Source organism: Molothrus aeneus, chromosome 16, assembly GCF_037042795.1.
Source record: "Molothrus aeneus isolate 106 chromosome 16, BPBGC_Maene_1.0, whole genome shotgun sequence".
Classification (NCBI taxonomy): domain Eukaryota; kingdom Metazoa; phylum Chordata; class Aves; order Passeriformes; family Icteridae; genus Molothrus; species Molothrus aeneus.
Window position 1 is genome coordinate 13,971,240 of NC_089661.1, and position 26,915 is coordinate 13,998,154.

General features: G+C 52.0%; 1 protein-coding gene and 1 long non-coding RNA gene across 3 annotated transcripts in view; one reads left to right on the forward strand and one right to left on the reverse strand.

Moving 5' to 3' along the window:
* Positions 1–23,298, reverse strand: part of PEMT (phosphatidylethanolamine N-methyltransferase) — a 42,099-nt gene extending 18,801 nt beyond the window's left edge. The window contains exons 1-3 of one of the 2 annotated variants that reach the window (XM_066560664.1): positions 23,152–23,298; positions 20,356–20,463; positions 552–667 (exon numbers count right to left, since the gene is read on the reverse strand). In XM_066560664.1, the coding sequence (XP_066416761.1) occupies positions 552–667; positions 20,356–20,448 (209 nt within the window). In that variant the 5' untranslated portion in view covers positions 20,449–20,463; positions 23,152–23,298. Of the gene's footprint in view, positions 1–551; positions 668–20,355; positions 20,464–22,889; positions 22,956–23,151 lie in introns of those variants that run through there. The other variant, XM_066560663.1, reaches the window with a different exon arrangement.
* LOC136563635 (uncharacterized) lies at positions 22,456–24,031 on the forward strand. Its single transcript, XR_010784637.1, has 2 exons — positions 22,456–22,592; positions 23,880–24,031. It is a non-coding gene; the product is annotated as an uncharacterized lncRNA (long non-coding RNA).
* Positions 24,032–26,915: the final 2,884 nt, after the last annotated feature.

A 26,915-nucleotide genomic window follows, 5' to 3' on the forward strand; every position in this document is an offset into this window, starting at 1 on the left:
TGCTGCACTGGGAACGTTAAAGGACATATTCCCATGGAGAATGGTGTATCAGTCATACAATACTATTAGCTAGCACAGGTAGTGTTTAGAGATAGCAGATAAGAGTTTCAAGAGACTGATTGTTAAGTGCACAGGTAATCCTGCTCTTCTGCACAGGAAACTGCGGCTCCTTAAAAGCAGCTTTCATTTTGTTTATGATTTTTACAAGAAAATTAAAAAATTCTGCTGTTACATATGATCCACCCTGTGTAAACAGCCCTGCCACCTGGGCTGCTCACAGGAGAGAGGAAACATCCCCAGGGAGCAGAGCAAGGTAACCTGGGACACTTAACGACCGCTGAAACCGATGGCTTTGCCATGCTGCTGCATCCCCAATCTTTATTACAAACCCTGGAATAAAATAAATCTGCTGCTGCCTGAACTTATCCAACCATGGAGAAGCGATACGCTGGGGTTGGATTTAACACTGCTGAGCAAATGTCCCTTTTCCCCCCTCACTCCAGAGGGGCATTTCTTCCCGTGGATGCGTAGCAGCAGGGTGAGCTCCTTACCAGTGGCTGCGCACACAGTTCAGCAGCAGGATCACAGCACCCAGGCAGTAACAGGCAGCACGGGGAGAGCCGAAGGTTTGGCTGAGCGCTCGTGTTTTGTGCTCCCATCTGGCTACCTGCAGAGACAAGGGAAAACAAAGTGGGTGGTTGGGGTGCCTGGAACACGCTGCCCCAGGAGCACAAATCCCACGGCCTTGGCCTCGTGCGCTCAGAACACTTTGTCTGTGTGGCTTTGTGCAAGAATCAAGTGGAGGCCACTGATGGGACATGGCTGGATCAAGCTTGGGGATGGGAGCTCTTTCTCACACCTGGGCCAGACCCTGCTTGCATTGCACATGACCTTGCACACGAGGTCAGCCAGCAGCACCAAAAAAAGAGGTTCAAACAGGCTCAACAGGCTCAAAAAAAGGAGAAAAAACAAACCAGAAAATACCCTACACATCAGTTTTAGGGAATACAAGGCTTGGATATGTCTCCAACAAGGCTGAGAGCATTGCTAAGGCCGTCCCCTTAGCAAGAGGGGACGGCCTCTACCATGGATCCTAATATTGCTCTCCTGAAAGGAAAGCAGATCCCTGAGTAGGGGATGCACCACAGGGATGCTTAGCTCTCATTTTCTGGGCTGTGGCATCTCCCACAACCAGTTTCAGGGGATCCTGCTAGGAACAAGTCCTCCCTCTGCACATCCAGAAAAGTTTGCAAGCTCTGCCTCAAATTTCCCCAAGACAAGATCTGCCAGCTTTGCCCAGAGAACTGCTGCCACTTTAACCAGCTTAGCCTTCATTAGCACTCAGCAATTGTAGCCATTCAGGTTTAGTCTGCCCTCCTCACCCATCCCAGCCGGTAGTGACAGCTCAGGACTCTCACATCCACACACAGCATCCCTGGGGAGCTGTTAGCATCCTTCACAGCACACTTTTCCCTGGTTCCCATGTTCAGCTCCCTGCTCTGCAGATGCTGATGGGCCCCTCCCAAACCGCCCCAGAGATGAGGAAGTGCCCTCTCACCCTAGGGGCTGCTGCATGCAGGTGGTTGGAGCTGCTCCCAAAATCTGCAGAACCAGACCCATCCCAGTCACCAAATCCAGGCCCAGAAGTCCCAGCTGATAAAAACCCTTACAGCTACTTTATCCTCTACCTTTCCTGCATCCCTGGGAAAGCTGCCGCTATATTTATCGCCCTCTCAGGCTCCACTTTCAGGCACCAAGCCGGAGGTTTGGATCAGACATCAGACCCGAAATTCCAGCCAAGGAGAGAGAGCACACCTGGGCAATGAAGCAGGAAGTGGGAGTCAGCAGAACATCTCGGCACCAATTTGCTTCTCAGACATGGCTGGCACTTGATTAGCTTCAAATGCACTTCACTCCCTCGCATGGAGCCTGGGCAGCTTTCAGGGGCACCTGCAACCCAGCTCTTCATCTACTCTGAATGTATTTGGTAATTTATTGGCTCAATTTGAGCAGAAAAAGGCAGCTTTGCAGGTCTCGCTTTCTTCCCAGGCTGTTGCAGAAGCACAAAGTGCTGCTGGTGGAGGGGGACTGCTGGCTTCAGGAGGGGGGAACGATGAAAACCTCTGATAAGCAGGGGCACTGATTTCACATGCTGAGAGCTGATTCAATTAGTTATGCAATGATTGCTCTGAAATTACAAATCCACTCATGACAGAGAGAGCTGCTTCACTGCCTTTTTCTGGCTGGTATAAATAGTTTGTATTCTAAATTGAATTTAAAACACCGTGCGTCACGCTGCTGCTAAAATCGGAGCTGCTGTTTGAGTGCTGAGAGTGGAAAAAGAAATATAAGGTGCATTACCACCTTTGGAAAGTAAAAAGAAGTGACCATACAGGTGACTTGAGTCACAGATGGAAAAATGCAGCCACATGCCAGTTATCTGTACCAGCTTCCTAATTCCCTGGAAATTATTCTGGCAGCGTTTGCATGGATGGCAGCTCCTGGCTTGCTCAGGGAGCTTTGAAGAGCACCTCAGCGGCAGCAGAGCTGAAGGAGAAGGAGAAGGCAGAGCCCCTGGGATCAGAGGGAAGAGCTGGTGTGCTCCTGGGAGCCAGGGAGGCGGTCACTGTAATTACCCTCACCTTTAGAAAGGCACATCTGGGCAGCAATGCCGGGATGAGGGGCCGTGCTCCCGAGCCCTTCAGGCAGCAGCTGCCACGGCTGCGATGGGATCACTCCCAGCACAGCCCAGCGTGTGCTGCATCACACAGCTGGGACTGAGATGCCAACTCTTATTTAGCTGTCACAGCCTTCAGATGGGACCCCAGGCTCCTTTTCAAGCCCACACAGGAGCCATCCCAAGCAAAGCTGGGAGCCAGAGCGGGGCTGGAAGCGGCAGCACCCACCGGGCCCTGCGGCGATATTTCAGTAACAATTAATTAGTTCCGGTTCTGGTTCTATTCCTTGAACAACTAATTAGTTCTGGCTGGGTTCTAATTTTCTAATTTTAGTCATTTTGAGCTAATATTAGCACTCAATCGACCCACAGCTACGCAGCAGCCTTAATGGCTTTATAAAATCGTGAGCTGATGTGTTATTATTTACTGTGTGATGGATGCAAAATGCTTCCAGCATCTTCCACAGCCGTGTGTGGGACAGAGCAGGGCTGACATCAGCAGTCTCCCGGGAGGCTGCACCCATTCCTGGTGTGCTGTTTGCCCTCCCAGCTAAGGTGGGCACTGTGCTGACCATGAGCAAGCCCCATGTCAGGGGCTGTGTGTCCTGTTAAAGGAGAGAGAGGAGCATTCTTATTTTTCTTCCAACTCCAAGTTTGGAAATGGAGTTAATACAAAATTTCCTGACTTACCCAAGGGTCAATGCAATAGAAAAAATTCCTCTTCCAAAGCTCCCAGCACTCTGCTTTCACTTTAGGATACTTGGTGAGGGCTGCAAGTAATTTTTTTAATGTTTCCCCCAATGCTCGTTATTGAAATAAATCAAGGAGCGGATGTGGCTGCAAAGCCAGGGATGCTCTTGGGTCCCATGTTCTGCCTTTGGCAGGCCATTCTGGGGGCAGGCTCAGCTGGCTGATGTTCCCAGGGAATTGCTTCCTTCTAGACGTAAATTTGGGGCTGATTTCTACGTAACCGATCCAAGACATTTCCCCAACCACTCGGGCAAGTGCGTAAACAAAAATGAAAGCACAGGCACACATCCCCAGTGCCGGCCCTGATGGAAAATGGAAATGCTCTGCATTTCCTTCTCCTTTTTTTGGGTAGGCAAACCACGAGCCACCTCGTGAAAGGCCACAAATAACCATTCAAAAAGCAATTTCATCTCAGGAACCTGCCTCCGCAGCGATCAACGGGAAATGCTCTTTCCAGCTCTATGTGCATGGCAAACCATGGCCTCTCATTAATATTTAGTATTTGTTTGAAGGAAATTGATTCTTTTTGTCTGCCATCCAGGGAAGCTGCCTTCTGAACACGCTACATTTTAATTGCTCAGTCCCAGCTCTGAATTAGAGCCTTTGTGCTGTTTCATGTGACTCCACTGCTATATCTGGCTCGCCTCAGAGATGGGCAAGGAAACCAGATAGCCCAAAGGCTCAGGACAAAGGGACACCTTGCATCTCAATGCAAATCAGTCATTTTATGTCCTCACATTGCCCCATCGCCATGGTACCCAAAGAAAAACGTGCGGTGACTGGTGAATTTAGCCTTGTGGCACTCCTGGGAGCCTGGGATGGATTAGCAGCTCCTTTCAAATCAAGGGAAACTGAGGCACAGGAGGATTGAGGTGAAAGTCTGCTTCCCAGCTCTCCAGGGAGCAGGATTGAGGGGCTGGTTCTACATCCTGCAAAATCCCATCATCCACCCAGGGAGATGCTCTGCACATTTCTTAGGATGCCCTTGCCCTGGAGAAACTGTTGGCATGGAAATATTCAGTGTCCAAGTCTGGGATAGAGAAAAGATGACAGTGTACAGGATGCCCTCCCTTTACATACCCATCTCACTGCATTTGACAGCATGAAGGATTTTCCCCCATCTTATGGGGTTAGGAACCCTGCTGAGGGGTCCATATGTCAGAAATTCCATGAGATGTCCAGAGGAAGAACAATGAGCTCTCCAGGGCACATCTGAACCCCAGTCCCAAGAGGATGCAAGTTCATAAGGCAAACCCTGGATATAAAGGTGATCCAGCCCCAACTCAATAAAAACCTTCAGACAAAACTGACCTGAGCAAATTTATTTTCATAGAACCACTGAGTGGTTTGGGTTGGAAGGGACCTTAAACTCCTCTTATTCCACCTCCTGCCATGGGCAGGGACATCTTCCACTATCCCAGGCTGCTCCAACCTGGCCTTGGACACTCCCAGGGATGGGGCAGCCACAGCTTCTCTGGGCAATCTGTGCCAGGGCCTCACCATCCTTATAGTAAGGAATTTCTTCCAAGTGAATAAATTTCTCCTTCAGTCTGACCTCTCCTAGGCCAGCCATGGGATAAGTTCTCCCCTGGGGTGCCAAGGCAGGAGAATCCCTGACTCTGGGCTTAGGTGGCTCCATGTGAGCATCTCCCACTGGGAAAGACATGCCCCAGCTGGCTCCTGACCTGCTGAAAGAGCAGGAAACCTGATATTACCCTTACTGCACCCACAGAGACCAGAGGCATCGACCTGCTCCTGTTACAAAAAATCCATTTTTCCCTTTCTGATTCCCTGTAATCCCTCATTAAAGCATAAGGACATTCTCTGCTCTCTGTCACTGCTTGGATGCTGGAAAACAACCCTGCTCACAGATGCCACATTTATCTAAAGACAGGGAGGACAAAGATAGACCTGAGCACCCGGGGCCTGGTTGTGGTGCTCCCAAGAGCAGGAAGGGAAGCAGAGCTGGAAATGCAAGCACTGGGGCTGGCTGGCCTTTGCCAAATGCCAGAGGAGCCAGCCCTGCTGGCTGTCCCAGGTGGCTGGGGAGGAAATGAGTATGGCCTGACTTTATCCCTCCTAACTCAGGGCTCGAGCCCCAGTGCAGCCAGCAGTACCCAGAGCAGTGCCAAAGGGGAGCACCAACAGCACCAGGGGGACACTGTGGCCATCCTGACAGCCTGCCATCACTTTAGCTGAGTGAGTCCCTCCTAGGTGAGAAAAATTCTGTGTTTCCAGGAGGTTGCAAAGCTTAGGAGAGACAGGAAGGGAAACTGCAGGATTGCTCCTGGGGAGGATCGTGCATGATCACCCCATGGGATGTGTGGGGGCTGTTCCTGCAGCTCACCAGGACAGCACTGAGCCCCTGGCACAGGAATGACACCACCTGAGGCTGGCATGTGCCCATGTGCAGCAGCCACATCAGCCCACCCCAGCACCAGGCACAGGCTTTCCAAAGGCATGTGCAGAAAATGCCCCGGGGACCTGCGTGCCACTGGCAGCAGGAACATGATTAGCAGGAGCTCTGGGCAGCGAAGGCAGGAGGAAAAGAACAGAACAAACCACGGTTTTAATTTGTACAAGCTGGTAATTATAGTTGCTATCTGTCTGAAATCTCTATTGAGTTTATTTAAATATGTTCTCCGTGAAGGCCATTCAGACAGGAATTATCAAGGTGTTGCAGCAGAGGAGATAATGCCATGCAGTTTTCAACAGATCAAGGGCTGATTAGGAGGAATTAATTAGCTGCTTAAACAGTCCTTGACTCGCTGCAGCAATTAGCTGTCACCTCCCTGCAGTCACGTTCCCAGCACAGCGGTGCCTCTGATACAAAGCACAGAACTCCTTCCCTGAGTGCTGGTGGGAGCACCAGGCCAGCCCTGGTGGGCACATGGCCCTGGGAAGGGGTGCTCAACCCACAGGAGCCCCAAAGCCACCCGTGGGCAGGGCCTGGCAGACAGGCAGGCTGAGCTGGGCTGTGGGGGCTCCTGTGTGCCCACCCCAGTGCCCATTGCTGGGCAGTGATTCCCAACACGGGCACCATGGGGTGTCTTCCCTCCTCCAGCCTTTAGCAGGCCAGTCCCTCAGGCATTCCCCACCCACCACCTCTTCTGGGCTGGGAACCACCAGCTCTCAGCTGTGCGCCTCCACTGGGGCCAGCAGATCACGCAGCAGCCTTTATCCCCCTGGTGTCCCTTTGGTGGGGTGGGAGCATCACCCCTCACCTCTGCAAGCACTAAACCATGGAAAGCTGACACTGCAGAGCTGGAGGCTGAGCCACCCCCACTGGACACTGCCCAGGAGGAGAAGCTGGCACTTGGGGTGACCAGGAGACCACCATGAGGCTCTGAGCCCCTCCTGCCAGCACAGAGCCTTGCAGGAGCTGCTCACAGCTGCCAAGCTCCAGCCAGCATCCCAGTGGGCTCCACTTTGCTTAGCTGCTCCCTGCCTGCGCTAGGAAAAACTCTGGCAGCTTTGGACTACCTGATGCAGAGACTGAGTTACTTCTCTGAAGGTTTCTCAACTCACAGGCTGTCCATTACAGAGAGCCATCAGATGGTAATGCAGCCTGAAAGCTTTTTAGCAAATGATTAAAGCCTTGTGAAGTTCCCCCACCAAGAACTGGAGCAGCAGCTTCCAGTTCATGCAATTAAAACATTGAACTGATATGAGAAGAGACAAGCAGCATCTTAATGGTTTCATGTGAGGCAAACCAGGCTGAGGATTGTGTCTAATAGAGCTTATAAAGGCTTTTTCATGGCAATACCCCAAGAAAAGATGCACCCAGAGATGGTTTGATGGCAAGCAAGAGGCACTGGGGACAACAGGTGACAGTCGGAGCCCATGCAGGTGGAGGCAGAGCATGGCAGGGACTCTGGAGGCTCCAAGCGCCCTGGTTTGAGGGCTGGCGAGGGTCCCAGGAGATGGGGACAGGCTGGCTCATCCAGATCCCCCCAGCAAGCTACATCAGTTAAGTTTTTCCCCTTTCCCATTGCCTCACTGGTGTGATGGCAGTAAGAGCTGTCAGGGAGCCACAGCTGAGCAGCACAGCTCAGCTCCTCCACGTCTGCCAAGGGCTCTCAGTTTGGAAAGGAAGGCGTCCATTTGACGCAAGGAGGATTTTTCCATTGCCTTTCACTGGCTCTGGATGGGGAGTTTGTTGTTTGTTCCAGCCAAAAGAAACAGGAGAGGGATTTTGGAGAGACAAGGCGATGTGTGGCCTGGCTGTGCAAGGACACTGAGGTGAGGAGCAGCCAGCTGGAACACTGGGGCTGCACACCCAGGTGACAAAGAGCTGCACAGAGGGAAAAACCACATGTTTGCAGGCTCTCACAGTGGAACGTGGGGTTTGGAACACACAAAGGGCTTCAATAAAAAAGGAGAACATCCAAGTGCTGAAGAAGAAAACTACCCAGAAGCAGAGAGCAGGGTGGGCTGCCCTCCAAAACCGAAAAGCTGAAGTGAGATGAGACAGCATGACAAACCCACCCTGTCTACAGTCCCCATCATCCAAACCAGCAAGTTAAGAGGATGAAATAAGCTGGAGTGCCTCTTGTAGTGACTCTGTCCTCATGAATGCTGCCAGTGAGGAGGTCAACAGGGTCCAGTCTGAGCACTTTGACACGGGGAGAAGAATAAAGCGACTCCACTTGTAAAGAAGCGGAAGGACATTGAAGTAACCCAGCCTGCCTCCACCACTTTTAGCCTAAAAAACAACCCTCCCTGCACCCATGCCTAGTGAAAGTAATTGGACTGAAATGGCACAGGTCACCTCAGCTAACAGCCTTGAGCTGGGGAAACAAAACAAGGCTGCAGGTAAACAGATAAGGGTTTCATAAAGACTAGGTATGCTTTACCTTAGAGTTATCCCTCCAGATTACCTCCAGACGAGCCTTTACCTTGAATCCACTCATGATAAAGAGTGAGATAAAAAATTTCATTTCTCTAATAGCGTTTATGTGATTTGTCAAAGTAGGATCTCATTAGCTGGCTGCAATGAAAACAAGCCCTTGCTTAGTGTATGCCAAGGCAGCCTGGGTCCATCCATGTTCCATGAGCCACATCCTCTCCTCTTCAATAAAAACAAAAATGACACAGAATATGGGCTGTATTTGCTAGCAATTTCCAACACAAGATCCGAACAGTTTCTCCTCAAAGCAAAGAGCTCATGATTTATGTCCAAAGAGCTGGAAGCTGAAGGCAGGTGATTTCAATAACCCAGAACGAGCTGTGTTAATTAATTCTGAGAGCGGGCATGGGGAGCCCTTATGATCAGCTCCCCAAGAGCAAAGGGGAAGGGCAATGTGCTCCCACCACAGGGAATCAGGCTCAGCCCAACCCCATTTTCCCAGCCAGCAAATCCCATGGAAAAACTATCTGTGAAATAATGATTTCTCCAGAGCACAGCACGGGTTGGGGAAGGACCTTTCCAGTCCCAGCCTGGGCCGTGGAAGGGATGGCCCAACAGTGGGAGGGACACGGGCTGCATGGGGGAATGGGGAGCAGCTGGGACCACACTCAGCTCTTCTAAACCAGGAATGCAACCAAATAAAATAATCTCCTGAGATTAGGGAAAGGCAGAAACTGCCCCTACACAAATATGTGGGGCTCTGCTGGAGCTCAGAGGGAAGGCAATGCTGCCAGATGAGCATCTCATGAGCAGGACGGTGAAGCATTTTCCAGACTTCTTTTCATCTTCCATGCCCAGATGACTTGGCCCACACTCAGCTTCCCACTGCACCCAGTCCCCATCCAGAAAACCACAAGCCTTGTATTTTCACACGTTTCTCTGAAGCTCAGAGTGTTTTCCTTGGGGCAAACAGATTGGAAACAGGCAGCCCATAGCAGGCACTTTCATAAACAAACCAGAAGCAAAGGTGTGTGCCAGTCTCCTGAGTGACTGAGAACATTCTACCCACATCACATCCTGTATTTGCATGGGATTTTTTCCTGTTGCTTGTACTCATGCAGCCCTAAATAAAGCAAAGCAGAGGAAGAGCCTGAAGTGTTCTACACAGCTGCTTTCATTGAACCAGGCCCTCTACCCAACAGACCCATTTTCAAACAAAGCGATCCAACAATAGCACTGACGATGTTTGAACTGGCACGGATTTAGGAAGACAAGCTCTTTGCTGCACCACACTGTCAGCAAGGACTCAGTACAAATGCCACGTTACAAGATAAACATCTCTCTCTTTTTTTTTTTTTTTTTTAAAGACCTTTTACTTTCTCCCCTCAGTTCGGCTGCGTTACTTCCAAACGAGGCCCTGGATCCTGAAGGATTACAGTGCTGAGGTCAAGTCCCCCTGAATTCACTTCAGAGCCTTGGGTTTGGTTTAAAATGTGGAGATAAAGCTTTATCTGCATCATGAAGGATCTATTCTGCTCCTCAAAGCTTCCTAATGCTGCTGCAAACCTCCAGTTCCAATTGCTATCATCGTTGCAAATAAGGTCAGCCTGATTAAAAAGCAGTTATTCTAGGTGGAGTGGAAATGCTCAATCTTCAGCCAGAGTGTGCTATGTAGGAAATATCCTGTTCCTGAACTGAAACAAGCCTTCACGGGCTCCAGGTAAAAGAAGATTGAGGTCACCTAACAACTGACATTACTTGCAGCCTCTGATTCATTGCAGAGACTGTGTAAAGCTATACTGGAGGTGTCAGCTAAATCAGGTGTTTCTTTCTCTCCTGTATGACCTGTATTTAATTGCAGATACAGGTTCAGGTACCACTGTGAGCAGCCAGTGTCCCCAGCCAGCCAAACCTGCAGATGTCACACTGTCGGCAATTGAAAACTAGGGCTGGATGCTGCAATATTTCAATTCAGACAATTACTCAAGGAGCTGTGGCCCATGGGAGTGAAAATACTCTGGCTCTGTTGTCTTAAAGATTAAATCTGAAGCTCCAATTCACCCAATGTATGAGTAAGAGGGAGCTGGCAGGAGAGAAGGGGATGGAGAAAGGCTGTGGGTGACAGCAAGCAGCAGCCTCCAGAGACACAAACCCAGCAGCACAAAAACACCCAGCCCCACAGAGAGGAAGATAAAGCAGCTGAGCCATCCCAGCACTGCCTGGATCCTGTGTTTGATGTGAAGGTTTTCAGGACTGGGCATTATCTTTGCAGTTTGCTCTCCTTAATAGGTTTGCTTGGATTCCAGCTCAGCCCAGCTCATTAGCCACACTGTTGAATCCCACGCTAATTCTGCATCCCTTCTACTGCTACAGATAAATAACAAAATTGCCTCCACGCAGGGGTTGTTTTCTTCCTCTCTCCCCCTTATGCAGGTCTGGTAGCATCTCATGTATCTGTTAATGAAGTCCATAATATCCAGAGTTTCCCAGCAAGTAAAAATTACAATCATTAGCCAGTGAGTGATGAGACAAAAACACCATTTCTGCCAGGCTGGCAGTAACAGTACAGCAAGTACACACCCCAAAGAGCTGAGCCTTGCTCTCCTGTAATGTGGTACCCAATGTTCTTCATTAGCACCTCTCTCTAATAGAGCAAGGCAGCGTCCTGCAGCAGGTCACAATTACACACAACAATTAATTCAGGGAGAAACAATGACAGGCAGCGCAGAGGAACGCTCTGCAGAGGGGTGGTAAAAAGATGCAGTGGAAGAGGAATAGGAACATTTTAAAGCCCTGACTGAAACCAAAAACAAGTAGAGGCACAAGTGACAGCATGGAAGAGGAGCCATGGCTGGTTTCCTTGAACACGACTTAGTAATTTTTGTTTTAAATAGAAAAGAAACACAGCAATTACTCTTTTGGTCACAATACTCCAGTGACCAGGACCAACAGGCTCAGACCAGGACTTCTTGTGCTATTTGCAAACAACACACAAAGCCAACTCAGCTCCTCCCAGAGCTGCAGCCTCTCTCTTGCTGCCCTTTTGTGAAATTAGGGTTTAATTCTCTAGAATAAGTCTGCTAATAAGGAGTCCCAACACACCCATCCTCTGGACAGCGTGTACCCGCTCATCGTTCCCCCAGGAGCTCTGATGGGAGGGGGACAGGGAAGGGGGGAGAAGAAAATAAATCCGCCTCAGAGAGCACAAAATGCAAGAGAAATCCAATACTCCTTCACAGAGGAGTGAGAGGTGGTTGGAATAGAGGTACTGGCTGCACTGGCCATGCTCAGCAAAGCCCTGATTTCGTCTGGAAGGGCCTCCTGTCCTCTCCCAGCTGGACAGATCATGTTCCACGCTCCGTGTTAAGCTCCCCTGGGAACATTTCCCACTGAGGACACGCATGTTTGTGATGCTGCTGTCGTGGCAGCAACAATAGAGAGGGACAATGTGATCTTTATGTAACTCGGGCTCTGTTCCCCTCTGCCCAGGGATGAGATGTTCAACACACGGGCACAACAGGTAACAACAGCATGAAGGGTTAAACACAACCAAAGGACCCCTCAGGTGTCAGCACTGGGGTTCCTCTGGGTGTGGATGGGTGTAACCACGTGCCCCATGGTGTTTGCTCATCTGTTCAATGCAAGAAAAGGAACCCAAAGCTGAGTGAACACTCAGTTATCCTCAGATCCTGTGATCTGCATGCCAGGGGAGCTCCTTCCTGCAGCCTGAAAGCCCAGTGCTGGGGTACACACACCAGCCCTGCATCCAGTGCTCAAAGATTCTCACAGCCTTTTGCTCCACAAATTTCTACTAGAGGCCTGGACAGAGCTGAAGGAGAGAGGCTGAGAAAGTCCTTCCAGATATGGATCTACTCACATCTGCACCAGTGGCCAAAGCTTAATGGATACAGGAAGAAAAGTAATGCTCCTCATTGGGCAATGCACCCGCTTCGGCTTCCGAGTACATCAGTCTCTGGAAAATGATTGTACAACAAAATCTCGGAATGAAACTCATTCAGTGCTGCTCTCCAGCCTTGGGAATGAAATGAGTAAGTCTGCAGTCATTACAACAATGTCCTGGTAAAAATAAACAGGAAAGGGCACTTAGTAGGAATGCTTCATAGTTAAAAATACAGTATCTCGTCTGAGGTCATTCTGGCTTTTTATAGGAACAGGCATGTGTGCCTCAAAGTGATCAGATTGGGTATTACTTCCTGTTACAGATGGACACCTCAGTCACAGACAGACGGACAAGGTTCTCTTCCCCAGTCCAAAACCTTACCTGGAATGATGCAGATTGAGCATCTGCTACTGGGCTGGCAGCTCTGAGAGAAGAGGCAGGAATTGAACACCTGACTACATGGGGGGATTTGGGCTCTGTCTTTCCTTCACTCAACAAGACTGACAAGGAGGATGCCCAACTTTTTCAATCTAAAAGGTGCAAAGAAGAGGTTTGAGCCAGGGGTGGTCACGCTGAGCAGCAGGCAGGCACAGAGATGATGCTGGACAAAGGGCAGGAGGCAAGAAAAGCGGGCAGAAGAAGTACTGTAAAGGATCATAAAAGCTGCATGTACACTTTCCTTCACAGAAAATGTCTTTCTGCTTTTATGGCAAGGAGCTGCTACAATTACAGCTTCTTTTATAAGCGAAGCAGAAACCAGATAATGAGCAAACCTCCCACGGTACAAAGGAGGTGACGAAGGCGTTCTGGGAGCCCTGATGGTCAGGCTTCCCTGCAACAGCCAAAAGCACAGAAAATTGCTAAAACCCATCTCCATTTCACCCTCTTCAGGGCTGTGAGCTGTTCATAGCCTTTTTCTTCCCCAAAGTACAAAAAGGATCACACCAAAAATGTGCCTATACAGATAGCAAGTGAAAACCCTTCAGCCAGACAAAGCAGAGCTTGCACATGCAGACCTGCAGAATGAGCCCACGGCTGCATCATCCCTGGTCTGGGGGAGTAAAAAGAGGGAACAAAAAATGGTTTCACAAAGGAAAAACCAAGTAAGACATTGTCCAATCCAGGTGAGTCTGTACTTCACCACAGACATTCAGGATTTCAATGACACATGGGAAAATCAAGAGTTCCCTCTGGTCCTTGACCTCAATACCCACTGGACAAGCAGAGCAGTTTGATGAAGCCATGTGCATGTGCAGGTGTTTTCTGGAAACCAAATTTTTTACTTCCTGAGAAAGTTGCACCTCATTCCTGCATGGGAGCAAGCACAGAAGTTCAGGTAGTTTGGTAGGGAACAGGAAAATTCAGGCAGCAGCTCCACAGCCCTTCCCCTGGATTGGGGTCACCCTCCAAAACCAAAACCCCTTGCCCTGTACAGTCAGTGCACTATTGCTCCCTCTGCCATATATCAACCAACCCAGGCACACTCTTGTGTCCACATCTCATGTCCTTCATCAATGAAATACATCAGCACTAGCTTCCAAAAATCAACTGTTTTTCCCTGGCTTTGGGTACAAGGGTTTTAAAGCTTTGTCAGATCCCTTAGGAAGGGGAATGTAAGGGGGCTGATGCAGGCAGGCAGCCTGGGAGGCTGCACATACTTGTTTACTTTAATTAAGATGAAGTTCCCAATATTTACAAGGAACCAATGTCCAACAAGCACTGCTTTGACCAGGCTGCTGAAATATCTGCTGCCACACTCAGGAGAGCAGGGATGTGGGATGCTCCTGCCAAGAGCCATTTCCAGCTGCACATGTCACTGAGGTCATTAGAGAGGTGGAAAACACATGGAGGGTTTTGCTTTAGTGATTTACTTATCTACTTTCCCACCCATTTGATGCTGCCCTGTGAGCAACTGGAGATGTGTCCTCCCAGAGTTTATCCAGGAAGGAAAAAGTAGGGAAAATGAGGTGGCATTTTCTTTGGGGTGCCACCAGCCTGCCACAAGCCAGAGTCAGCACCCTCACCATGAAACCCCAAGGACTCCCTCCCCACCATGAGTCTCCAAACATGCAGAAGATGCAACTGCATCCTGCTGGAAGCACAGCAGTGGGGCTTACAGAAATAACCTCCCAAGAGCACCCAGCACACTGCGTGTCTGCGTTTCTCCATCAAAACAGCCTATTTTGGGAGATCACATCCTTCTGGGAACTGGGCAGGCTTCTGCTAAACAATCTGTGCCATGGCACAACTGGAATACACCCAGCTCATGTCTGTGACTGTGGCAGGCCCCTGCCCAGCCCCTGGGTCACTGACATTCCAGGGGTGGCAGGGGGTTCCTCCCCTCCAGCAGCTCCCAGACCCCAGGCTATGCACAAACACTGCCACAGCCCAGGGCCACACAGGAGGAGCTGCCTCTTCCACACCTGCTGGTCTGGGTAGATAAAACCACTTTCTTTTTTGCTTCCAGCTGCACCTTTTCCCTTGCCCCGTGAGACACAGGTGGCCACAGACTTGCACGTGAGAATGCTTAGCAGCAGGATGGCAGGAGAGGGATGGAGTGGGATGGAGAAGAAAGGGCCTCTTCCAGCTTCCAGGGTCTAAAGATAATCCTCTGATCCCATACGGAAACAAGACTCTTGGCTTAAATATTTCTTTTTCATCTTTTGTGTGTGTGCTGACTTACTCCAGCAGGGCTGCCAGAAGCCTGCAGTTTATTTTTAAAATACTAAACAAGAGAAGTCCAGTATATACAACAAAGACCCTAAGTTTTCACAGAAGCACTCTGCAGATGCTAAAAAAAGGAGGTTGCTTATCGGGTCAGCTGTGAGGTGAGAGGCAGAGTCTGACCTTGGTTTTGAGAAATGCTGAGCTGGCACGTCACACACCAGCTGGATCCCAAATTCACTCTAGGAACAGGCACAGAAATGGCTCAGCTTCCCAAGCACAGCCTGCCTTGGCAGGTACCCGTGCACAGTGGGTGGGCAGCTGCTGGAATGACTGTCACCACTCACCCAGAGCCCTGAGACCGTGCCCGGCTCGACACACAGACAAAGCATCTCAGCTCACAGCTGCCTGCCCAGGCTGGGCTCCACCATACCCCCACCACAGGCAGCTCAGCCTGCAGGGACACCATAAAAATACATTGCACAGCTTCTTCAAGAGGATTCAGATGAAAACACCACCACCTCCAGCTGTGAGGCTGTGGGAAGCAATGCTGGGACAGAGGATGTGCCTCTCCCTCAAGGTGACAGCGCTCCTAATTGTGCCAGTCCAGCCGGCACGCCGGAGGGTGCGACCCAGTTCTGGTGCTTGTTATGAGGCTCACAGCGGTGCCAACACGCTGGAAAAGCTAAATTTAGGAGACAAACAGGCCTGGTGTTACACACCCAGGCAGGACTGGCTCTGTTACGAGAGCTGGAGAATCGATGCCACCCGCTTCCGTGCGTTACCGAGTCACTTGGAATAAAATTGCCACTAAATGCTATTTGGGAGATGGGGAAAAAAAAAAAAGAAAAAGGCAAATCCTCACTCTTTCTCAGCTATTGTAGGAAATGAAAATGGCTATTGCTGCCTGGTAGAGAGTCCAATTATGAATAATGTGCGTTCTCTCCCTGCACAAAGGATGAAAGGCATCAGAGCTGGTGGTGACATTTTAAGACCGGAGATGTAAGAGCGAATCTGAGCCCTGTTGCAAGCCCAGCTTTACCCCAATAAAGAAACACTTTCTGCAGTCAATTGCCTTGCAGCGTAGCTTGAAGCCCTGCTATTGATCTAGCATCTGTTATAAGCAGATAATCATCGCTGCTGTGCCATGGCTGCTATGATGGGGTCTAAAAGCACTTTCCAGAAGCTGGTTGAGGGCTGTTTTCTGCTCTCCCCTGCAGCTGCAGGAAGGCAAAGGTTTGTGGGGGAGCCCACAAAAGTCTTGCAGGTTGACAGAATTTGAAGGCCAGAAAAAAAAATATTGAATTCCCTCAATTCATTCATCTCCCAGTGCTGTAAACTTCAGGTGACTGAGGTGCACTCCCTGCAAGGCTCTGCTGCCATCCCAGCCCTCACACAGTTATTTTATACCCTGCAATTTCCTTTCCCCAGCGAGGTGCTGACACACCACCATCAAGCCGCAGCTCAATCGTTTCCTTCTCTAAGACAGGCAGCGAGAGCTGCTGAAATCTCCCAGCATTAGGCTTTTTTCTCCTGTCCCCAAAAGGTTTCTCAGGCTTTGGCTCACTGAGGTTTGAATCCTGGCATCTCCTGAGCTTCCATCGACTTCCTAGCACCATGGGGATGTTTTGGGCCAGGCACCTTCCTCCAAGTTTAGCAAGAAGTGGTCAGAGGTAGGTGAAATCAGACTGCCAGTGTCGGCAATCTTCCCCCTCCCTTCCAGTGCAAGCACTTCTTACCCACTAGGCAGATTCCTCCAGTCTCCAAAGAAGGAGAAAAGGATGGGAAATTAAAAATAAATGAACCAAGAGATACACATCCATCAGGAGCCAGGCGTTGTCAGCCCAGGTCCCTGTGCAACTACTTCTTTAATCAAAACCTCATGCAGCTTAAAGGCTTGACAGAAGTCTAGAACAGAGATCGTGCTACCCTGAACAGGAAAAGCTGCAACCTTGAAGAATAAAATCACCATCTGATGGGGTCTATTTTCCTTAAAATCACGCTAAATTACGCCAAGCCTGTTCCTAGCTGTGACATTTGAGGTTTCACCCTGCAGATTCCTGTGAGACACACGGGTGTCTCTCGGGGGTGACCAGAGGTGATGGGAGGAGCGAGGGCGCCAGCTGAAGATGAGCCATTTCTAAATCAGTCCATGACGCCAGACCTAAATTTTTAAGAGGCTCAAATCAAGAAAAGATTGATGATGGATGCACTCCCCATTTCAAACCCACTTGCGTGGTGATGGACGTCAGACTGCCGGCCTCATGGCCATGCCTGGCTGCTACTGGGAGTGACAGAAACCTTCCAGCTTTCTAGAAAGTCCTCGTGTGCCAAGGCTCAGCCAGCTCCTCAGAGCCTGCTGCATGCAGGTTATCTGCCTCTCTTGGCTTGAAAATGTTTGTCCCTGAGGAGTTTTTATTTAATGCCTTCCTTAGTTACCAAGGGATGAGAAGTTTCTCCCATCGTTCTGCGGCTTTCCAAACACAGATGGGATTTATTGAAGTTCCTGCTGCTCTGGCCTCATTAATGTTTTATGGCACAGCTCCAGAGATGTACCTTCTCCTTGCTGGGTGCCCCTCTACAGCCCCACAGTGGCCCAGGTCTCCTGGCTGCACTGAATATCCTTGGGGAGTTTTAAGCGATTTCATTCCCAAAACAACTCTGCTGCTTCCTTTTGAGACCTCACCTGCACCCTGCCTCCTGTGGGACCACAGCTACCAGCAGCTCCTCTCATAACAGACACAGTGGGTGGGAAAGCAAAGACAGCAGAGAGGAAAAAATATGAGAAAAACGAGAATAATGCAGTAACACATCCAGGCTGTGCCATGGACAACATAACCTGTCCAGGGAACAGACAGGATTTTAACTGTCATGAAGAGGGTGGAAGCAGAAGAGGGGGTGCAAGCCCAGGGTTTGGTGAGGAAATGCAGCAGGTGGCCCTGGGGAGACATTGCTGGAACCCTCCTGCACATGCCTGCAGGGAGGAAGGAGGGAATTGCGAGTCTTGAGGACCTCTGGAAAAGCTTTTCTCCCCTGTAGAGAACAGGAGGGAGCATCAGCACAGCCCAGCTGGAGTCTGCAAATTGCCCCATTTAGGCTCTGGTCCTCAAAATTGCTCTTGCCTAAAGTACATCCACAGACCTGACAAGCATCACATTTTTCTCTGGAGGCCACACTCCTCCACAGCCTCCAGAGCCTGTGCTTCATCCCCAAACTCTACAGGTTTTGTCCCACAGAAACATGCCTGGTGCTCACCAGGTCACCTTGCTGTGATCAAGGCCTTGGGATGTGCCTCTCCACGACCCAAGCACTGCACAGAGCAGGGGTTTCCCCACCACATATTTATTCAGAGGCATTGCACAGCAAGGACAACCCAGCACCAAACTTTGGAAGAGGCAGACCTGGCTGGAGTTCAGCAGAAACAGGGAATTAAGACACTGAACTAAATCAATGCATCCCCACCCAATTTCTATCCAAATCAGGTATTTCATGCACAGGAGAGATTTTGACCAGCGTCCCACTTTAGTCATTGAGCAGAGAGAGCAAAGAGTGCTTGGCGCTGTGCAGAATTCCAGTCTTTGCACTGAAGCTCTTGGAAACCCAGAGTAATTCAGATGCAGAAGCAATCTCAGCTGCTGGGAAGGAACTCAAACAGCCAAGGACAGAGAGAGCCTGTGCAGGGATGCAGGGAAAGAAAGAAGAGCTGCTGGCTGGGTGCAGGGAGGGGACAATGACCACATGGATAAAAGGATGGGGAGGAGGTAAAGGAAGGAGGTCAGGGAAAATCCACACCGCTCTTGCTGAAATGTACCTGACAGTGGGGGCTTGTTTAGGGCTGCAGGACCCACAGACTGCCTGCAAGAACCTTCCAGCATCGCCTGGTGTGAGCCACACACCGGGACTGCAAACACCAGGGAGATGCTGGGGGGCTTGAGCAGAGCAAGGATGGAGGCACACGGACTGCAAGACCCACCCGGCCCATTCCAGATGGAGGAACACGGAGTGCCACGCTCAGAGCTTTCCCCAACACTCAGCTCAGGCTGCTCACTCAAACCTCCTGCTCGTCTGGCTTGGAGTGCCACCTGCTGCCAACGGTGCCGTCCTCCAGTCCCTGCGAGGGGACGACAGCAGCGCAGAGCAACCAACTTCCTGCTCCTACATCGGCTTTCCCTGTCCTTTAACAGCAGCCAAACTCCTGATCCAAAAAGCAACGCAATTTCCCAAGCTGCAGGCGTCCCACGAGTTGCAGGCATAGCAGCAGATGCTAATAAAGTACTTTTTTCTTTGCCTTTCATGCAGTTTCTCGCTGGAGCCAGCCTCTCCCCCCAGAGACCACATCCTGAATCTTCTTGTTCATTGACTCTTTATGCTAAATGATGACTTTGCAGTCGAAATAATGTGGCATATTCCAGCTCGCATTTCAGACACCGTGAGACTTTTTAATAACGAGTTGCATGAAAAATTAGAGAGGCTGCAACAAAGAGCTCTGACAGAGGTTTCCAAAGTGACTCACAGCCAGCAGAACCTCCCTTTTCCAAAGCCCAGTGTGAGACAATCTCAAGAGCCCCCGCACTCAGAGAGAGAGGAGTCCTTCCCCTCTGGAAAAATAAGGCCTTTTAAAGGAGAATTCTCCAGGGAGAGAATCCCTGCAGGGAGGTTTGGTGGGTGGGTTTGGGAGTCATGGCTGAGATGACATCCCATTCCCAGGAGTGCTCACAGGGGTGTTTCACCCCACACCTCAGCTGTGCTGCTGAGGGTGCTGCAGGGTGGGAGTCACCTCATCCTGGGCTTCCTGCTTGGCATATTGGCTCTGGAATGCTCTAGGATGGGGCTGGCAATGACTCCTGCTGGTTTTGCAGGGAGACAGCAAACCACAGCAGTAACAGGCAGTGGAGGTTTCTCCAGCCTTGGCTCCCAAAGCACTGTGGCACCCACAGCCACAGCAAACATCACCCATGCACAGGTATCCCGCTCCTCCTAGGGCTGGCTTGCTGCCAACCCTGCAGCTCTCTGCCAGGCTTTGCAGCATGATGGAGGAGGAATTTTTTTCAGGACAACTTTTGGCTGACTGTTTTTGCTTCCTGCCATCCACAAGAGCAGCTGCCAACATATTTCAAGGGGAAGCAGCAGGCAGCATATCCAGTGCAGCCACCCTGATGGGGATTAATGCCATTCATGCTCAGTCCCAGTAGTGAGCAGTGCCTGGCTGCTGGGTGGGACATGTGGCTGAAGGACGGGTTTGATTGCTCTGCTCCCTCTCCCAAGCTCAGCTCCAAATTCCTTCTGTATCCTGAGCTGGCTCCCACCTTCACCTCCTCTGTGACAGCCCTCAAAGTGACCCCCAGCCCCAGGAGCTGCAGCACAACCCCCTACTCACCCACTCCTAAGATCTAATTGAGCACAATTCCCCCCACTCAGCCCAGCAGACTTCTCAAAAGAGGTTTTTCCTCCCAAAGGAAGCTGGGAAAGGAATGCTGAGAGTAAAGGAGCAGCTGGCACAAAGGCAGTTCTTACCACATTCCAGAAGAAAGGGTTGAAGGCTATTGAGAGGACAGCCACAATGAAGCCAGTGTCAGTGACATCCACGTAGCCAAAGAGCCGCACCATGGCTGCCACATCCACCTGTGGAAGAAAGGAATGGTTACTGCACTTCACCTCAAACCAGCTGCCCCAAGGGTACATGAACCTCTTATTAGCCCTAAGCAATGTGTTGTTACAGCTTGCAAAGTGCTGTGTCAAGGTGCAAAGCCCAGAAACAGGATGGGGACTTCTCCAAGCTGATCCCCCAAAACCTCAGGGGCACACTAACAGAGTGCCCAAAAGGACACAGGATCAGAGGTGACACTGCTGCTCTGAGGATGAGCACCACTCCTCAGCTGCCAGCTCATGAGCGTTTTAGGAGGGGGAGCACCATTCCACAGCATCTCAGCATCTCTGGGGACACAGGGCTGTCCCAGGGGTGCTGGTCTGCATGGATTCCCCTACCAATGACCTGTGCCAGCTTCAAACTCATCTCCCATAAAGTCAGAGTGATGCAAACCCCCTCCACAGCAAGGGGGAATGCATTTGCACTGTAAGGAGCTGCAAAAGTACTTCCTGTCTTAATGACAACAACAAAACCCCCTTAAAACTCGCTGCTCTCCTTTTTAAAAAGAGAGATTTTTCCCCAGACAGCTCCCTGACATTGGCAGTGTTTTTACGTGCAGCAAGCCACGCTGCTTCTCCCTCCACACTCCCTTTCCCTGTGCTGGTATTTGGAAGAAAAATAGCCAGTGTGCTTTTTTTTTTTTTTTTTCCTTTGGTCAAAACCTTTGAAAACAAAAAACAAAATAGCCCATCCCAAGCCCAGCCCTCACTGGAAACAAAACCAAGACAACAACATTGAGACGTGGAAGGATTTTGCTTCCCCAACACAGCTGTGTTTTCAAGACCTTTGGATGCCAGGGGACAGGCACAGCTTGAAAAGGTATCAGGGAGGGAAATTCCCACTGGCTCCTCACAGGCTCATGGGAAGAACCAGAGCCACAGTGTCATCCATGAAAAGGGGTTGGTAAACCCAGCACCTCTCCTAGCCCAGAGAAAAGGCTGTGGGAAAAGCTCCTGTGCTGGCCCAGGGCACATCCAGCCTCTCCAAGCGCCTCCTGCCCAGCCATGACTGCCCAAGGTGCAAAGTGCAGGAGCAAAGACTGCACAGCCCTGGGGAAAGGGGGGATGGATCCTCACTGGGGCCCACAGCTGCCCTCAAACCACCACTGCCCCAGGTCCTCCAGGCTCCTTCATCCGAGCCCTGGGGACACAGGTGCTGGCAGAACAATGGGAACAGCTCCCATGGCCTGTTCCAGACCCATCTCCCCCTATTCCCACCCTCCACAGCCTCTCCTCCCCTCCCTTCACCCCCGAGCAGCCCTTCCCCACCAGACCTCATCCCTCCAAACTGCCAAGCCACAACCCGAGTAGCTGCTGGCACCGGGGCCGAACTGTCTAATCCTGCTTCAATTGCAATCCCGTGGGACCAGGACAGCTTCTTTCCTCTCGTTTTGTACGCTGCTGAGCACAGTGCTAGCACGGGCTGAACAAAAGCTTCTTGACCTACTAACTCCTGGCAGGCACCGTCGTTAACATCGCACTCACCTTCTTTTCTCCTGCTCAACAACCAAATTCGCGGCTGCCAGCGGGAGGCAGATTGGCCTGTGCCTGGCTGTGTGCTTCTCGGGATAAAAGGGGAGCCCTAATGGGATGAGCTGTCTCTGCGAGCGGCTGGGACAGCCACGTAACAGGCACAGAACATTCAACTTTGCCCCCTCCTCCACGCTGGGGGAGATCAATGACCGTGGCGAGCGGTGCCCGCTTGATCAAAGCCCCGAAGTCGGGGAGGCTGGGAACAGCACGGGCAGCTGGGTGAGAGCTGTACAGGCACCCAGGTGAGAGCTGTACGGGCACCCAGGTGAGAGCTGTACGGGCACCCAGGTGGCAGCTGTACGGGCACCCAGGTGACAGCTGCTCGGGAACCGGGTGGGACATGAACGGGCACACGGGGAGGGCTGTACGGGCACCCAGGTGACAGCTGCACGGGCACCTGGTGGGACACGAACAGGCACACAGGGGAGACTTGGGGAGAGCAATACAGGCACCCAGATGAGAGCTGCATGGGCACTTGGGTGAGAGCTGTATCGGCACCTGAGTGAGAGATAAAAGGATACCTGGATGAGAGCTGCACGGGCACTTCAACAAGAGCTGCAGGGGCCTTCCGGGTGAGCAGCTGGCAGCACCCCCGGGCATCCCCGCAGTGCCAGCGCAGCCCCTGCCTCCTGCTCAGACCGTGCCGTGCCGGCTGGGGTGGCACCGGGCTGGGCAGGGCGGTGGGTGCACCTGGGGAACCGGGGACCGAGCATCCCGAGGCCTGCTGCACCTGCGGGGGCGATTCCCAGCGGATCTGCCGAGCCCCGCGGCGGCACCGGGAGGGCGGGGGATCCATGCCCGGGCTCCCCCCGCTGCCCCAGGCCGGGCCCTCCCCGGGGCCCTCCCTCCCGCGCCCGGCCCGCCGGTACCTGGCCGTAGTCCAGGCCGCCCAGCCCCTCGCAGCACTCCCGCGGGAAGCGCCGGGCCCCGCCCGCCGCCGCCTCCCGCCGCCCCGCGCCCGGCCCGCGCCGCCCCGCCATGGCCGGGTGCCCCCGCCGCGCCCCGGCCCGGCCCGGCCCGAGCGCAGGGCCCGCGGTGGCGCTGCCGGGAGCCGCGGTCCCGCCCCGCCGGGAGGAGCCGGGCCTGGAGCCGCGGCGGGCCCGGGGCCTGCGGGCCGGGGGCAGCACTGACCTCAGGCCGCGGGTGCGGGACCGTGTGGGGCCGCGGCCGGACGGAGAGCGGCCCCGCGGAGGCACTTGGAGCCTGCCCGCGGGAGCGGCGGGAGCGGGCGGGACGGACCCCCCGGGGCCGCAGCGGGAGCGGCTGGGAGTGGGACGGCCCTGGTGGGAGAGGGAGCGAGAACCGAGTGGGCACCGCTGCTGCGGGGGAGAGACCGGCGCTGCCAGCCCCCATCTGTCCCCTGCCAGCCCCTGCCCGTTCCCTGCCAACTCCCGTGCCTGCCCCTTGCCTGATCCCTCCCCGTTCCCTTCTCCCTGCAGAAACCGTGACTGTCCCATGCCTGGAGGTGTTCCAGGCCAGGCTGGACTGGGCTTGGAGCAACCTGGCCTAGTGCAAGGTTTCCCAGCCCTTGGCTGGGGGTGGAATGAGATGATCTTTAATGCCCCTTCCAACCAAAACCATTCTATGATTCCATGATTCTGTGATCCCTGCCCCTCCCCTGCCCTGTCCCAGTTCAGTGCTCACACCATGGCCAGGAGCTGGGAAACAACTGCAATGGTTCCCTGGCACAGGAAATTAAATGCCGCTTGACCAGTATTACTCATTCAAGGGAAAAATCTAAAGCTACCAAGTCTAAATGTATTTTAAGGACAATTCATTGCAGCCTTCTGCCTTCAGCAGGGCAGTATATTTTTTTTATTGCTGTTATTATTACTACTCATGTTATTTTTTTACTTCAGTCCTCTCTAGGATGTTTCTGGTTGGTGCACCTCATGGGCTGCAGTCCTGGACCTGTCTGGACAATAGGGGATTATCATCCCTGTAGACCCCTGAAGGTCTGTGCTTTTGCAGATCCTGCTTTGCAAGGAAATAAATTTTCTTCAAAAAGGAATTTGGTGTGAATGATCTGCAAGTGTCCCTCCCAGAGGTCTCATGGGAGCAGGAAAGGGACAGGATATCCGAGTACTCATGTCCTGGCAGGCACTGAAATCGTGCATGAGTGATGGCTCACTTGAAGCTCTCCCCAGGAGAATGGCATCTCTGGAGGATACACTTCAGCAGACCCCAGGGATCCCAGTTTGGCTCCAGGGGAAGCCAGCCTTCCTTAGTTCTGCTGCTCCAAACCCCTCAGGGCACCAGCACATCCCCACCTGCACCATCAGCTCTGGCACCGGGGGTGCTCACACCGGGCCCAGGGAGCACATTCACGGCATGAGCTGGGCTGGTTTGGGGTGAGGCACACACCGAGGCACTGTGGGTGGGAGCAGCGTTCCCCATGGATGATCTCCAGCTGCTTGCAGCCTCTTCTCCCCCGCGCTGGATGATTTTGCTGTGCCAAGTGTGTAATTATCGCCTCTGCCATCTCGCGGGCTGGGCCGCGGGAGCAGGTGGGAGGATGTTTGTTCTGAGTCCCACCAGCTGGGTGCTGGGTGCTGGAAGGGTGATGTGGATGAGGTGGGGGAAGCAGCCGTGGCTGGGATGTGTGAGATGCTAATGTCCCTCTCCAGGAGGAATCAGCAGGGAGCAATCTCCCAAGTGTCCTCCTGGCTGCAAGGGGAGGGTGTCCTGGTGATGCCAGCGCTGCCAGCTGGGAAAGGACAAGGGCGTTGTGGCACAGTGGGGGCAGGAATGGGTCTGGCTGAGGGATGGATGGTGAGGAGGTGCAGAGGGATGAAGTGTCTCACTGGATCTTCATTTAGGGTCAGCAGAGCTGGGCAGTCATGGAAATGTCTCTCCTGTCACCCCAGTGAAGGCACGTGCTGCAGAATTCAGTGTCCTGCCACCAGCTCAGTTGTGTTTGGGGCAGCAAATCACACTTGAGCCTCCTTGCCATTTCCACTGCCAAATTCCCTGCCCGTGGAAGTTTTTCCCTGTAAGAAGGAAAGAAGCTGTTTGTGGCAGTGGAGCCCCTCTGTGCTGGCCTTCATCCCACCTTGGACACATCCCTGCAGCTGTGAAGGAGACAAAGAGGGCTTTCTGCAAAGGCTGGATTTTATGTGCCCTCCCCTTCTCCCCATGGCATGCCTTTAATCCAGCTCTCCCTTTCTGAGCACCGAGCTCAGGAAGAGGACATTGCCCTCAGCTTTCCCAAGTCCTTTATCAGCATGAACTCCCTCAGTGCCCCTGAAATCCCACCACAGTCCCAAGGGGCCCCTGATGAATATGGAATTGCATCACGGTGAAGGATGCTGAATGTGTGTTAGCAGGACACTGTGGCTTGGCAAGCTGCACTTTGTTCAGGAGCATTTCAAATTTCAAACACAACCCGGGAAATTCCCCACATGTGGAAATCTAGGGCAGGGAGTGTTGTTGGATGTTTTTCCCTCAGAAATGGGACATTGATTGGGAAACTGCAGTCCGGTAACTTCAGCACAGAGGGACAGCTCTCCTTACAAGACCAGGAAAAATTTTCCAGGCCAAATGATTGGTTTCCTTGCTGGGAAAAGAAAAGACAAGTCTTATTCCCATTCCTTTTTGTCCATGTCCCTGTGTCATGGTCCTCATGTTCAAACCTGCCCTGAAAAAAAGCTGATCCATGTGGGTTTGGCCCTTGCAAACCTGCAAGGGCCTGTGCTGATGGGTCATGGAGATCAAGGACAGAGCCATTGAAACGTGTGGTGAAGAACAACAAATAATGCTGGAGCACAGAGCCGAAACCTTGGGGAGAAGCAGCAAAACTGCATCTCCTCCTGTGTCCCCCATCAGATAATGTACAGTTACCAGCGGTGTGGTGCTGCAATCCAGACCTGCAATCCTAGTGGAAATCCTCTAGTGTTTGTGCTGGAGGTTAGTTCTATTTATTTTCTGATGAATGATTTACTTGAGTAATTGGCACACAGCTCCCCTATTACAGATCATAAAGAATTAATCACGAGATTTTCAATGCTCCCCTATCAATTTTATTAGGCTTGATTGAGCGTAGTGGATTGGGAGCATATGGTATGTGAGGCAGACTCTGCTCCCAGTTACACCCTGGTTATGCTGAGGACTTGCTCAGCTGCTGATCCCTGTAAATCCAGAGAGACAGCTGCTCCTTTCCTCCTTCCCATGCCCCCACTGTTCCTTGAGTTCCCTTAAATACCCAGGGATACAGAGAACAACCAACACCACCTCCACGTACCTAAATTCTCCAAAAGCCTGAGATGCTCCCAAACTGGAAGCCAAGTTGGGTAGAGAGAGGATGCTTTTGCTTCCAGCTCGTCCATGTACCAGCATGAGCCAGAAGCTGGAGCCAAAAGCTTGGGAGCTCCAGCTCTGCCCCTCGAAGGGGACGTGTCACGGCGTGGGAGGCTTGTCACTGATGAGAGCTGAGGGTGCCTGTGTTGGCGTCAGGGAGTCCTGCCAGCCAGGTTTGCCCACGGGAGATGCTTTCTTGGAAGAATTGGCAAAAAGAAGTCCTAACACCTGCAGGAGCAGGATGACACATCCCTGCCCCGAACCAGCAGCACAGCGTGATTCCCTGGAGCAGAAACCTTCTTAAAAGTCACATCCCTGTGTGACTCCCCTCATGCAGAGAACCAGGGAAACCTTCAAAATTTCCATGTGGAAAGTCCTCACAGTCCTTCCCTTGCTTTTTGCCTGTGGGTGTTGTTACCATGCAGAGTCGTGATTTCAGGGAAGGGGATGGTGCAGGGCCCTGCTCCAGCTTGTGGGCAACGCTCACCTTGGTGAAACTGCTCCCAGCAACACCAGTATCTCAAGAGGTATTTACAGGAGAGAATGGGAACTTTGGGAGTAGATGGAGCTACTTGCATAAGCCCAGCTGATCCTGAGCT